This window comes from Tachypleus tridentatus, chromosome 13 (genome assembly GCF_004210375.1).
Source record: "Tachypleus tridentatus isolate NWPU-2018 chromosome 13, ASM421037v1, whole genome shotgun sequence".
NCBI classification, from domain to species: domain Eukaryota; kingdom Metazoa; phylum Arthropoda; class Merostomata; order Xiphosura; family Limulidae; genus Tachypleus; species Tachypleus tridentatus.
This window is the reverse complement of record NC_134837.1, coordinates 83223670-83239688: the sequence shown is the minus strand read 5'-3', so window position 1 is coordinate 83239688 and position 16019 is coordinate 83223670. Positions and strand designations below refer to the sequence as shown.

Below are 16019 nucleotides of genomic sequence, written 5' to 3'. Positions count from 1 at the left end.
TTAGATATAAATTCCAGGTAAAGTTAAGTAGAAAATACAAAGACAATTGGATACTTAAAACACAATCACATTTTATAAAAAAACAAGTGAAACACTTGAGTTTTACCAGTGCATATTATTATAATTTCGTACACAATTTACTGTAAAGAAAGTATTCGTAACAGTAGCGTAACTGCAAAAGGTGGGTCATTCCGCATAAAAAATAAATGATCCCCTGACATTTATTTTCCCGATAATTGTAGTAATGTTTTGGGCTCCCTATTAGCTCGATCTTCCACCACCATAGGCGGAGGGAGGTTTCTTGGGCATACTTACGTCAATTGCGTCGAAACCCTTATTTGAACCCAAATGGCTGAGGCAAACCCCATCACTAATTTAAACTACAAAATAGAGGTAAAGCACCCACCGCCTGAGGCCAATCTTATTAATCGATTAGCGAAACTGACGGTTAGTCTTATAATGTACTCACACCTGATAGTGCAAATCATGTTTTTCTTCTAGCACCACGTCTATTACCCAGGTTTTTCGGATCCCCTGTGCAATACGCTAAACACGAAGCCACACTCGGATTGTTACAGTGTCAAGTGTACTATCAAAGGTGACCGCGTCACGTGCGGCATTAATTTCGTTGTCTTTTAAAGCTGTACATAAATCAATTTCACTTGTTATGTCTGTGTGCGTGTATAAATAGAATCTTCCAATAACTACATTATACGATTTTATATTTTACATTTTTTCAGTTGCCCTTAAATGCGTTCACTTTTTCCGAAATATTAACTGACGAATATTAAAAACAGGCACAGCAAAAGGAAGAACTGGAATGAAATAAATCAAGTTGGAAGTTCTGGATCCCATCTGGAGAATATCCAAGAACTCCTGAAATGATCAGAGATTTGGAAATTAGAAAAGTTTGGTCACTTTGTTTCCCAGAAAGCTGCCTGGAGGGATCACCGATTTTAACCACTCGCACCAATCCAAAACAGTGTGTTGTCTGTCAGTCAGTCAATAGACATTAAAATGATGTCACATAATGGACGTTTAACGTTGTAACTGTCGTAAAGTTGATAAAAACGTACGCATACAGTGAATCACGTGAAGAATTATGCACTATGTAGACTACAACGCAACATGACATATGTACTTCAAAAGCAAGAAATAGAAATATTAGTTATATTTTGGTTTTATTTACTCTTAAAACAGAACACTTTCGATACCCTGCGAAAATGCGTTTTGTATATCATAGATATGAATGCGGTTATCCATATATTTTTATGCATACACAACTTCAGACGCATATAAACATACATAGCCAGCATTCTAGTACGTACGTACAATTGCTATTATCAAATATTATGCATACTTTTTATTACGTGCAATAGTTGTTACAAGTCAATGTTTTTTGTTGTTGTTTTATTTGTTTTGAATTTCGCACAAAGCTACTCGAGGGCTATCTGTGCTAGCCGTCCCTAATTTAGCGGTGTAAGACTAGAGGGAAAGCAGCTAGTCATCACCACCCACCGCCGACTCTTGGGCTACTCTTTTACCAACGAATAGTGGGATTGACCGTCAAATTATAACGCCCCCACGGCTGAAAGGGCGAGCATGATTGGCGCGACGGGGATGCGAACCCGCGACCCTCAGATTACGAGTCGCACGCCTTAACACGCTTGGCCATGCCAGGCCCTACAAATCAATGACTTGGTTAGTTTTTATTGTGATTTATAATAATATGTTTTATATATTACGGGTCGTTCACCATTTCACCAGTTCTACGTAGGGAACGAGGGGTTAAGATCTCGTGTACGCTTTAAAAAAAATGCAGAACGAGCGTTAACTGCATATCTGTCAATAAATAAATTGCAAAAGTATTGACTGTCGAGTAGCATCTTTGGCAAAAATTTTGTCTGTATAAACATGCCTTTTCTGTTTTGCAATACTTTATTTATAATGGTTTGATGTCTAGTAATCTCTTTGTTATAAAGAACACCATTTTATGTGTACTCTTTCAAAGGCGACCATAATAAAACTTATGTTTTATATCCTAGAGAAAATTATTAAAACTGTAAACGACCCCTAATACAGGATATTTCTTTTAATATCAAGAAATTTATGTTGTCCCACACATTTCGGGTTAACTTAGCATAATATATATTTCTGTTAGGTAAAATATTGTCACGAGACTGTACAATATAAAATTGCCATGGAGTGCACTCTGTCTATCTCTCCCCGAAAAAAAATACTTGTATGACAACAACAACAAAAATCTTAAAAGTTCTCACGCGCAAAGATGAGATATGTATATACAGGATAATAAATTACCGACAGGATAATAAATATTTTAGTAAAACAAAACAGATACACACTGGAGTAGAATTTTAGAGCTATGTTCTTAATCATTTGTTTGTTCATTTTTATTGAATTTCGCAGAAAGCTACTCGAGGACTATCCGCGCTAGGCCACAGAGAAGGCAGATAAGCATCACCACCTCCGCCAACGCTGGGCTACTCCAATCGAATAGTGGGATTCATCGTCACATTCTCACGGCTAAAAGGGCGAATATGTTTGATAATGGAATTCGAATCTGTGACCTGCTAGTTGCAAGCCGAGTGCCCTAAACACCAGACCATGCCAGGTCTCTTTAATTATTAGTATGCTGTAACCGTAATGCACCAGCTTAATTCAAGATTGGCATGCAAGAGTAAGTGCACAGCACCCCTCGTTTCCCATAACCTATATATAAATAAAAATATATACCCTTTCCAACGAGACTTCTACAAGCAAACACTAAACTAGGCCTCACAGATCCATAAAAACATCTTCATACAGTAATGAAAACATGAATATTTAGAAGAGTGGCAAGTTGCCTCGATGGCCGAGCGGTGTTCTAACACTAAGTTGTTTTAAATGTTCAAATGTCTAGATGTAGATACACCGTATGTCTATAGAACTGATATATCGAACAAGGAAAGTTTCCTGAATAAACAAAAATACACATCAAAATTTGAAAAAATCTGAGGAAGTGGATGTTCATCACACGATATTCTACCTTCTACTTACAATTAAACACTTTAACATAATAACAAAAACAATATCAATGTACAATACACGTTTCAAAGTTCGACCATGTTCGTATCTTATTAATTTGTTTTTCTTTGACGTCTCCAGTTGGAGAGTATAAGGATTTAACTTAAATTGCAAAATACTTTTCTTTGATTATTATTTATAGGCTCTCCGGTGAGAGTGCGGTAAGCCTATGGACTTACTATGCTAAAATCTGGGGTTTGATTCTCCACGATGAACACAGCTTTACTCATAAACAAATCACTTATAATTTTAGCCGAGTAACGAAATAAAAACATACGCTTTAGTTTTTGTTTCATTTTAAACAGATTCAAATAAAAATCGTTTCGTATAGTCTGAGTTCAGAAACATCACATTAAAATACTACAATTCAATCAGACAGAGAAAAAATTGTTCTACATGGAATCAAAACCACCAGTTTCTCATTTAAATATCCAGCACACTTTCATCAGGCTCGAATGGTTTTTACCGAGTTGTATTCTAACAAACTTTGTAAGAATAAAAGTTAGAACTTATTTCAATTTTAATTTCTTAAGTTCATAGCTTTCAATTTTTTGACACAGAAACACTGAAATGATGGCCTACCCAAAAAATAAAATCGCCGATACAGCTGTGTTTTGTTGACTATTTTTTTACAGCAGAGCTACACAATGAGCTATTTCCGTTGTGCTCACCTCATCTATTGAACCCCAGATAGACCCGCATGGCCAGGTGGGTTAAGGTGTGCAACTCGTAATCTGAGGGTCGAGGGTTCGCATCCCCGTCGCACTAAACATGCACGCCTTTTCAGCCGTGGGAGCATTATAAGTGGCGGTCAATCCCATTATTCGTTTGTAAAAGAGTAACCCAAGAGTTGGCGGTAGGTGGTAATAACTAGCTGCCTTCCCTCTTACACTGCTAAATTAGGGACGACTAGCGCAGATCGCCCTCTAGTAGCTTTGCGCGAAATTCAGAAAACAAAAAAACAAACCTCAGATTTTAGGCTTAATGTGCCGAACTTATCGCTGAATCAGGGACAATACCTGTGTGTGTGCGTGTGAGAGAGAGAGAGAAAGGTTTGTTATAGCAAAACCACGTCCAGCTATCTGTTGTGTCTGCTGACGGAATTCAAACCCCTATTTCAGCATTTTAGGTCCAAGGACTTACTACTGTCCTACCGGATGACAATGTCAATGAATGGAGTAAAATCGTTTCAGAATTTCTGCTACAGGAACTAAGTGTAAAAACAATAACCTTCATAGAAGTTAACAAAAATAAATGTATACATATTACCACTAAAGAAACAATAGAAGAACTAATAAGTACGATTCAGTCTCAGTTCTATTGTTGGGCTCGTCTTTGTAGTTGTGTGTCAACAATAAATACGATTCAAACCCGGTTCTATTATTGTTGTCATAAGGTGTCAATAAAGACCAAAGTTTCATTTTTTTCTGTATTTGTATGTTTGTCATTGTCATTGAATAGTTGCAAGTAAAATAGGAAACAAAAATAATGAACAGAACACAAACTATCCAATATACAAATCGTATATCTCGTGTAGAATAAATAAACATAATATAAAAAGTACCTAATCGGTTTGAAAAATGAAAGTAGTGCTAATCACATCTCAAGTTATATCCTACTTTGAAAAACGTGTAGCCCACTAAGCGTTAGTTCGATATTCCTAATTGTTATTTAAAGTACTAGTGTTATAATCAACTTTAAGAGCTGCTTTTGTTCGAACAGAAATAGATAAATGAAATAGAATTCTCCCAGTCTTTACAATTGTGAATATTTTTCCATAATTTATTTGTCTATTTTAGCAATTCTGAAACGTAAATATATCCGAGGGGATAGTCTTGATTATACAGACTTACAACGCAAAATCTGTGGTTCGATTCCTCTAGATGGGCGCAGCAGACAGAAATGACTTCAGAAACATTATACTGATGAGTGTATTAAAGAAGTGTGAAGCTCTAAATGCGAGTAACCATAAGAAAAGGTTTTATCCAGCAAATAAAAGTAAAAATAAACGTCTGCGTATCTTTGCACAAAAACAAAGAATGAATGGCAATCATAATACTGAAAAGTTCATTAAAACACTGTAAAGGTACACGTAACCATGAAAATAACAAATTATACAGCAGGTTAAAAATATATATATCTTGGATACTGACACCATAGGTAAAACACCCATAGCTCGTCTGCAGTTTTGTCTATATATATTTCTGTGATGTTTGGGTGAAACAATAATTTGATAAAGTTTATTTATTTTTCAATTCTTGCTCGTAAAGTACAGAGCATTTTGAATAGAAAATTACTCATCATAAAACAGTAGAAAACACTGACCTATTTATATATACATATTGTCACATACGTATTCGCAGGTATTGTTTGTTTACTTGTTTTTTGAATTTCGCGCAAAGCTACACGAGGGCTATCTGCGCTAGCCATACCTAATTTAGCAGTGTAAGACCAGAGGAAAGGCAGCTAGTCATCCCCACCCACGGCCAATTCTTGAGTTACTCTTTTACCAAAGAATAATGGGATTGACCGTCACATTTTTGTTTGGAAATTTCGCACAAAGCTACTCGAGGGCTATCTGTGCTAGCCGTCCCTAATTTAGCAGTGTAAGACTAGAGGGAAGGCAGCTAGTCATCACCACCCACCGCCAACTCTTGGGCTACTCTTTACCAACGAATAGTGGGATTGACCGTCACATTATACACCCCCACGGCTGGGAGGGCGAGCATGTTTAGCGCGACGCGGGCGCGAACCCGCGACCCTCGGATTACGAGTCGCACGCCTTACGCGCTAGGCCATGCCGGGCCGATGACCGTCACATAATAACGCCCCACGACTGAAAGGGCGAGCATTTTTGGTACGACGGGGATTCGAACCCGTGACCCTCAGATTACGAGTCGAACGCCTTAACCCACCTGGCCATGCCGGGCCGTTTCACAGGTAATAGAAATGTTGTACTATATAGAGATGGATATGTTTTGAAGAGAGTATGTTCAAATAGAAACACATGTGATTATTAAAACTTTTATGGAATCGCTAATATATACAGTTCAATATTCACAAAAAAGTAATATAAAACAAACACCAAAATTCTAAACATTGCCAGTCGTCATAGACATATAAAATTTCAGACATATAAAATAGCCAGCCACTATAACTGAACTATATTATCCTAAGCAATAGTTTCGTAAGCATACATCAACCACCTTCAACTGTACTTCGAGAAGCACATTACCACCACTCACTTTTTTAAACGTTTAAAGAAGTCATAAATATACATCGTTAACCTGACTATCATTCTCAGTTAACCTTGCTAGGTCTCCGAGGGCAAGCCGACACTTGTTAAGGAGTGCAAAATGGCCTAAAGTCAGCTCAAACTGCCACGTAAACCTAACACTTGCTAATAAAACGCACCGAAGTCAGTCATGCTTGTTTATTTTGTATAATGCGGTACTGGATCAATTTTGGTTGATTCACATAAAAATCTTTCTGCCATATGGAAAAACAATAGAGGGCAGAAATTATTGAATCATTGGTTCTAGTAAAATGTTACAACTGTTTTTTTAGTGAACTTCAATTTTAGTTTTTAACTTCCACCTCGAGTGTGTAATTTTACTTAAGTGGCTTTAAGTTCTTATTTTTTCCTCAGCGTTGAAAATTCCATTGATCATTGATTACCTTTAATTTTAAGAATAGTAAGATACAAGTTTTATTAGCCTAATTATGTCGGAAAGAACTATAAATCATTTTAATTAAAATTTGGAAGTAAAGAAGGAAAGTTAAAAAACAAAATGCTACCTTTTCACTATCAAGAAAAAAGGAAATGTAAAAGTTCAGATTTCAACTAACACTAAAAGTACTTAGAACAGTTTTCTTTATCTAAATATTTTTATATACATATGCTGATAATACTGACTTCTTCATACCATCAGAACTCCCATACCAACTCGGAATTGTAAAGCTACAAAAGTGTAACGAAATAGTTTTATTCGTGCATACATAAACGAATGTGTGCGTTACATGTAACACAATGTAACGTTTCAACGAAAACATCGAGGGACAAGTAAATATATATAATGAAGTTAAAGTTATACAGTGCTATATATATACTTGCAAGTAAGACCAGCTGTTTGTCATCGCCCTTTGAACAGGAGATTACAGCTGTTATCGTCTATGGTACTATATCAGTAAATATGAGTTTCTACTGGCGGTTTTTTTATGAGCTACAGTAAATAACACGTTTCACTTTTCTATGTCTAGAATAAAATACGTAAGCCCTGCTCTACGTTAAAAAGGTTTAGAGAGTTTTATTTACTAACACATAGTTGGCCACAAACAAATGTTATTTGTAACATGATAAATATAGGGTTTTATCTTGTATGAAACAAAACAGATTATTACAAAAACCTGTTAAGTGATATATCAGGAGCATAAGAAATAGAAAAAAAAAATGTAATAATAAGAAATGGGTCAACTGTAAACATAACGAAAAACTTTATTAAAATTAAGCATAAGGAAAAACAAATAACAAATGGCATGAAAACTATCCCGTCCATTTAAATACATGACATGGAACTCTTACATGAAAACTATAATAAGAGCATTATACAAAAACGGCTCTCAACCCCTTTTCCTCAGCAACCCCAATATGGAAAATAAGAGCAGCTTCCGCGACTCCAACTATACAGTTTCCTTGTAATTAATTAATTAATGCGTGCGTCAAAGTAATCACCGTCCAAAATGTCAATTACTTGCCTATGGCACATTCAAGTAAACCAATAGTTGACAAAAGTCTGTATGTGTGTGTATCCGTGTATAACTGGCGAACTACTGGAGTCATTATCACCAAACCTGGCACATACTATTTCACAAAAGTCTGTATGTGTGTCCTTTTATAAATTACTAACCGCTGGACTAATTGTATTCTTAAATCCTCTAAGGGAAGTAACATAAAGTTAGACTAGCCGATCCAATCTGACTCCACATGTATTCCCAATGGGTTGAACGGGCAGGTCAACTAGTACTTATTACTGTTCGTATGTGACAAACAAACCATGAACAAGGCAAGACAATGTAAGAAAAGTCATGAAGTAAATTCAATGTACTATCAGTCCTCGTCTTAACTATTCTCCTACATGTTCAGACAAGTCATGAAGTAAATTCAGTGTACTATCAGTCTTCGCCTTAACTATTCTCCTACATGTTCGACTTTTAAACATCAATGTAAACAATTTTCAGTTCCTGAAAACTTATAAAACACATGACAACTTAATATTGTTAAGTATTTCCTTGTAACGCCAATACAATTTTACTAAAATTTCCTGAAATGACGAAATAGCAATGTTCACTCGCTGGTTCGCACACTCGTAAATAATGATCGCTGTTTTGCTCATAACAGGAGCCATCAAGTTTTCCCGAATATAAATTTCTACTGAAATAAAATTCTGGTAAATACAAGCTCATTCAATCGCCTAAAATAATATAGATGAAATTCCTTTTTACCAAATATATATTTTTTTCCTTTCACTTTAAGCAGTTTGACCAACATTACGTTTGTTTTGTTTGTTTGTTTTTTGAATTTCGCACAAAGCTACTCGAGAGCTATCTGTGCTAGCCGTCCCTAATTTAGCAGTGTAAGACTAGAGGGAAGGCAGCTAGTCATCACCACCCACCGCCAACTCTTGGGCTACTCTTTTACCAACGAATAGTGGGATTGACCATCACACTATAACGCCCCCACGGCTGAAAGCGCGAGCATGTTTGGCGCGACGGGGATGCGAACCCGCGACCCTCACCAACGTTACGTTACGACCCACAAACAACATTTTTTTAACGTGGTTCGATTCAACCTTACCTATTAGCCGCCAGCTGTATGATAATCGTGAAAAAAGAAAAGAAACTTTACCTCCGTTTTGAGCGGGAATCTCCAAATAGTTGTCTACACTGTTCGTACATTTAACGGTTTTTTTGCCTCTTAAATTCACTATTTCTTAATTTTCAAGTCTTGCTTATATAGTTCTACAGATCTAAATTTTATTTTTAAAAAATACGGGAAAAAACTAAATTATGTTAAGCGACAATTCTGTCATTTTTTCAGCTAAAAAGCTCCTTTAATTCCCCATTAGAAGTTCCCCAATAGGATAATTTTAAAATACTTAATTTGGACGATCGTTTACATATTTATGCCAATTTTTATGCAAGTCAATAAAACCACAGTTGGGAGGCCTGAAAGTCATTTTGACCTTCAGTGTGGGGTCAGTTTTAGATTATCGTTTGCAACGGTTCCCTACATCCTAAAACCTATTTCCAATTTCATCGGTTCATTCAAACCTGAGAACATTAAAACCCTCTTCAACCTTTGCTACTCCCTCCCCTCTCCCTCTCTCCCGACTAGGTGGTTCATTTGTTGTCGCTCTGTAATTCCTTCAGCCTTTTTGTTCATATTTTGAGGCGATTAATTTGTGTGAATACTTTAAGGTTTGAAAATGACTTAAATATTTAACATGAAAGGACTCTACACGCAAACATAACTCGTTTTGTAAAATACCGTGAAGAAAGAAAACATTGACACACATGCAAGCATTGGCCAGGTGGTTAAGGCACTCGACTTGTAATCTGAGGGTCGCGGATTCGAATCTCCGTCACACCAAACATGCTCGCCCTTTCAGCCGTGGGGACTTTATAATGTGACGGTCAATCCCACTATTCTTTGGTAAAGAGTGGCCCAAGAGTTGGCGGTGGGTGGTGATGACTAGCTGCCTTTCCTCTAGTCTTACATAACTAAATTAGGGACGGCTAGCGCAAATAGCCCTCGAGAAGCTTTGCGCAAAATTGAAAACAAACAAACAAACAAACACAAGAGCACACATAGATATGACTTAGAACTGCTATACTGACACTTGAAGGCTTCTTCGTATTTATTAGGTATTTTCTTGAACATCCAAGTCCAAATGAAAAATAATAATAATCAGAATGCTTAACCCGTTACGAGAATTTTTATAGTAATATTTTGTTATCAGTGCTAAAGAGTTAGTATGTAAGAGTTTAATGGCTATGTGGTTAGTATGTAAGAGCTTAATGGCTATGTGGGTCCTCAACGACACAAAAACAACGGTATGAGTATCACAGTGGCAAAACTCTCAAGCGAGTGACCTCAGATGCTATCAATCTCAGATGGAGTATGTTACTAGGCCAAAAATGTTAAAACAGACCTTTCGGAAATTACGTTAATTTCATTTGTCGGTTTGATTTTAGCCTTGCGTTGACCTGAACGAGTCCTCTTAAAAAGACAAGACAAAGCACGACGTTTCATAAAAACTGCTAAAGTCTCGGAGGAGGGTGATACGTGTGGACCTTCGATTCAACTCGTACCTCGATTGGTTTTACAATTACAAACTCTTGTTAGATAAAACTTTAATAAAAATACAGGGTAATTAACAATTAATGATTATCTATCGTACATTCCACTATGTAAGCCTTTTTTCTCTCTCTCTATTACAAACAACTTTGTAATATCTTTGGGGATATATCATACACACAATATATCTGCATTCGAGACTATCAAAAGAATATAAGACTATCAAAACGTAGGAAAATACTTAAGTTGGTAGTTATCTTTAATCGGCAAGACCCTTCGTCGGCACGGTGAACGTGCTGTCCTTCGTTTTAATACGCACGCAGCCCTTGAACAAACTTTGTAAAAGTGGCCGCGTATTTGATGTCTTAAAGCCTTAACTTTTTAGAGAAGTACTAGTTCGTATAAAGCACATTCACAACATATAAAAAATTTATATATTTTTTCTTTCGTGAATCATCACCCAAGCTTAAGTTATTCAAACTTCTGAGTATATGTTACATTTATAAGAGGATATGATCTTATGTGGAAGCGTCAGGCTACAGAAGATTATAGATTTTCAAGCAGTTTTGTAAATTTCATCTGATAAACCAACTACAAAAGAATTGCAATGTATTTAAAAAAAAAAAATAACATTCCCTGCCTAAATACATAAAAAAAAAATATAAAAATAAAAAATATAATATCAAAAATCGTTCAAAAAACGTATTAGTCCTATAAAGCGAGTTCCTTAGTCGTATATCCATTTGGTCAAAGGTACATACAAAATTTCAGTGTTGATAATGTACATTTCACATGCTTCATCTAGCTGGTGTTTCGTAAAAACGTATATAAGTATGAACAACCTATAGCGACAATATATTTTGTCGTGTTTTTCCTACCCTGTTTTATAACGCATCGCAATTATGCTTCTATTGTATACTCTATACTAATCAATTATTTCTACAAAAATGTTACCATAATTTTCCTCCCTTTCTTCCCACACAGCTTTTTATTATTTTCTAAGCTTCCTTACCGTTACATCTAGATCACTTTTTCTAATTTTCGAACGACTCTTCGATGATACTAACTTTGGCCACTTATTGAAAACATCTACGTGATAAAAGTAGAGGCAATATGTACCGTATCTAGATTCTTATCTTTCTTATTATCACACGTTCAAATAAGGGGATAAAAAATGTGCCCTATAATAAACAAAAATCGATTGTGACCGATTATTTGAACAATAAAATGTAGAAAAAAAGAAACCGACAATTACCAAAATTAGTTTCTTTTTTTAACAAATGAATATTATAATAATTATTACTGGATGTATTAAATGGAACTTCTTAAAATTCGCAACAATACTTAATGCCATTTTTTTTTCACAAATAACATTTATACACCAAGCGATTTACTTTCAACAAACATAAGAACCGTCGTCAGTTCGCATGTCATAGTCGAAAAAAGCCCTTGAAATCTTCACCGACTGCTTTATATTTAATCCCGGCTTCATCGCTCACTCAGCGCCGTAGAATTCTGCAACATCCACGTAGCTGGCCCGATTACCTTGTTATCAAATCTGCGCGAATTTCAAAATACTACCTATGCTCTGGAATATGTTTATTGGTCACTCTTACTTTTGTATTTGTATTAAAAGAACTGAAGGCTCTATGGTATGTATATATAAACATATACAGACATTAATTAACAAAAATTAATTTTATGCAATTGCCCAACAAAAACACTAAATTATAATTTTGTTATAGTTTTAGAATTATACATTTTTAATTAAAATATGGAACAAAAAGAAAAATCTGGTAAAATAATAAAAATAACTTCCGAGGGTTTTTATTTTGTCCAGAATAGTTTAAAATGAGAAATGTTACAGACTTACCTGAAATCCCAATAAGTCAAATTTTTTCCAGGACTGTAACAGAGAATGTATATTCGCAGCCATCTTTGCCCACGACGAATGACAACTAATTGTCCACGTGACAGTGGATCTTCTAATATAATCTCCAACCCGAGTTTTCAACCAACAGCACTAAAATGCCTGACGTCACTCTATTCCGAAGCGATTGCGCCCTGTTTTTGTTTGATTGCTAAAGCGCCTTCTCTAATTTTCATACTAAGCGCTTCGCATGGAATTGGCCGCCAATAGCAAAGCGCTAGCATACATTCGGCGTGGTAGCGTTAGCGTGACCAGCAGTACTTCACTTCTTCCATCAAGAATTTTATTGCGGAGAAGCTAAAAACCTCACTGATGAAACGTCAGTAGGTTGGAGTGAGAACACTTTGTTTGTGCTCACGATTTACGTGTGAGTTTTCGGTTTATTCAAGTACTGGGTAATCATTGTTGTGAATAGATAGCGGTAAACTAAGGGATAATGTCATGGTTTAAGACTAAAGTACGGATTTAGGCTTAGTGCTAATGCTAAACCAGAAATTACTTTAACCTCTATATTTGTTACTATTTTTCACTTTAATTAAAACCTTCTGTGAGGGTTAGATTTTAAACTTCAACTTAAAAAATAATATTGATGCCTTTTTTATTTTGTGTTAGTTTGTTTGGTAATTAATGTAATGATCAACAAAATTCACATTCAAAATATAGACGGTTTGCGTTACGCTGTAATTGTAACTACTTTTTCCATGCTTCCTACAGATGTTGGAATTGTTAATGTATTTCACTTTATCAAGGTCTTACGAAAAAACAAAAATTTTGATTAAGTCAATGAGACAGATAAGTTTAAATAACAAGGCTAGAAGTGATGTTAGTGATTTGTTCATTTTCACACATAACCGTGCATATGCACGTTGGAGATTCACTGCGATATTTTCTGTACATACCTTTGTTGTTTTGACAAATATTATGTTTTGTTATTACCAATAGGTGGCAGCACAATATTGCTTGATTTGTGATAATAATCTGGCTATTGAATAACTTCGTTACATAAACTGCTTAACCTGTGTTTTGCCACATTATAATGAAGTTTTATACAAATTAAATTTTCAAACTTATTATTAATATTTGGGGTATTATAATAATGAGCAATCGGTTTTAAAAAGTATTATATTTAAGTGGATCTGGATATTAACTTAAACACATCACAAATAATATTCCGATTACTAACCTATCGTTTCTGAGTCTGGTCTTTCTGATCTTAAAATTTGTTATTAATGATTGTGCAATCTGTTCAGGTAATTGGAAGTTTTACGCTGATAGAAAAAACTGTTTATCGTCTTTGTGGTTTTCTGTAGTGAACCTGGAACCAATAGATAGCTTACAAAGACTTCAAAAAGTGGAGGTTCATTCAGTTTTGCCAAGTAGAATCTAAAATTGTTCAAATTCGAAATGACATTGGACACTGATTTATGAAAATAAGCAATAATATTCATCATCTAATGAAATGGCAATCGTTTTAACGGTTTCAGAATTTCTTTTTCCTCTTACTTGGGTTGAAACCAAACAGATTCGATGTTTACAAACAGCATTTACAAAAGTAAAATCTGACCGAATAAAAACTCTGAATTCTAACGAATTGTTGTTTTCATTAGTACTCCCAGAATTACGGGCCCGGCATGGCCTAGCGCGTAAGGCGTGCGACTCGTAATCCGAGGGTCGCGGGTTCGCGCCCGCGTCGCGCTAAACACCCTCGCCCTCCCAGCCGTGGGGGCGTATAATGTGACGGTCAATCCCACTATTCGTTGGTAAAGAGTAGCCCAAGAGTTGGCAGTGGGTGGTGATGACTAGCTGCCTTCCCTCTAGTCTTACACCGCTAAATTAGGGACGGCTAGCACAGATATCCCTCGAGTAGCTTTGTGTGAAATTCCCAAACAAACAAAACCCAGAATTACGTTTTCACATGCGTTGCTGGGAGAAAAACATTACACGACAAGAACAAACAGATGGAAAGATTATGTTAGAACCCTCTCAATATTCATCGAGTAGTGTAACCTTAGGTGAAGAGATTGATTATGGGAGTTTCCGACTGCTAAATTAGCATTGACAGTTTCAATATATTCTATTAAACTTTGAACGCTTATCTTGTACGTTAGGGTCCCGGCAAGGCCAGGTAGTTAAGGCACTCGCGGGTTCGATACCCGTCACACCAAACATACTCGTGCTTTCAGCCGTGAGGATGTTATAATGTTCGGTCACTTTCACTATTCGTTGGTAAAAGAATGGCCCGAGAGTTGGCGGTGGATGGTGCCTTCTCTTTAGTCTTACACTGCAAAATTAGGGACGGCTAGCGCAGGCTAGCCCTTGTATAGCTTTGCGCGAAATTCAAAACAAACCAAAACCAATTGTACGTTAGAAGCATGTAATCTTTTTAATTAATCTATATCAGTAAAGATATATATACACACTAAGTTATGGAGAGGTACTCTACGATACGCGCATATTTGTTAATTTACGAAGAATAAAGACAAGAGAAAACTGGCATTTGCTGGATCCTGTGATACAAAGGTGAAGTAGCACAGTGTCGTTAAGTCATCTTAGAAGGAACAATATAAAACGAGTATAGAATTCGCCAATTTAAAGAATAGTTAAATATCAAAGAACGCGTTAAAATGAAAATCATTGCCGAAAATCGGATGAATTGAAAGAACATGATTCCAACATCTGGATCGAAGAGGACAATGTAATTAATGGACTTGAATATTACAATTACCAATATCCTTCTACTGATAATACCTGTGTGGCCTCCACAGAATTGTGTATATTGAGTCATTCTTAACTTTAATAGCATAAAACGTTACTGTTAACATTTCAGTATTTTTAATAACAATTTTTAATGGTGTTAAGTGTTTGTTTCTTACCGTCGCTTTGTTTTACTTTTAAACATTTTACATCGAATAATGAAAATGTATAGCTTTATCAAAAAAGTGAATGTTAAACACAAGGCTATACAAAGGACTATTTGTGCTGCACCCACTATGGGTATCAACACCTGATTTTTATCAAGTGAAAATTTGTTCACTCGACAGGTCTCTCTTTGTTATGTTTTTCTTTGTTCATTTGAAACTTAACAAGACCTACAAATACTAAAAACTTTATAACAAGCATTGCTGTTATTCTAATAACTCTAAACTTATCTTTATTGTTAAAAATACTCTTCAGTAACTACACCATGGATTTCAATAGAACGTTTTCTCATTTATCACGTTAAAAACTAGGACAAAGGTTTTATAAAAAATATGCAAAATTGTTTGTTTTAGGAGAAAGTCACACTATCTGCTATGTCCACCGCAGGGAGTCCGTAAAACATAGCACTGTCCCACTGGGGGACATGTGGAATTAACACTTCTTATTAAATCTTGAATCAAAAATTACTAGAGAGTGGTTTTCTTTGATTCAAGTAAAACATCGAAGCAAATTCAGGTGTCTAAATTTTACTGCAATTTTATCATACCTAAATAACATTTGATAACCCGCACACCAAACCCAGTCCAAATCAAGAAAGTTCCTGTTGGACAGCGATATGTAGATTATCGCAGTTTTCGCAAGGTTCATGAATTTTTCCAGTAGAGAAACGACATACTCTTCATAGTCAGTGTTCTAATTCTTATAATTTTTCACAAGGCCTGTTTTCTG

The 16019-nt window shown here is 35.7% G+C and overlaps 1 protein-coding gene and 1 long non-coding RNA gene across 6 annotated transcripts in view; one reads left to right on the top strand and one right to left on the bottom strand.

The window, feature by feature from the left end:
• LOC143239480 (homeobox protein cut-like) overlaps nt 1-12701 on the bottom strand; it is a 383408-nt gene extending 370707 nt beyond the window's left edge. For 4 of the 5 annotated variants that reach the window (XM_076480566.1, XM_076480567.1, XM_076480568.1 and 1 more), the window contains exon 1: nt 12315-12701. In XM_076480566.1, the coding sequence (XP_076336681.1) occupies nt 12315-12377 (63 nt within the window). In that variant the 5' untranslated portion in view covers nt 12378-12701. Of the gene's footprint in view, nt 1-11453; nt 11623-12314 lie in introns of all 5 variants that reach the window. The other variant, XM_076480573.1, reaches the window with a different exon arrangement.
• The window catches only part of LOC143239483 (uncharacterized), a 56855-nt gene that overhangs the window by 14945 nt on the left and 25891 nt on the right, over nt 1-16019 (top strand). The gene's annotated exons all lie outside the window — the stretch shown is intronic.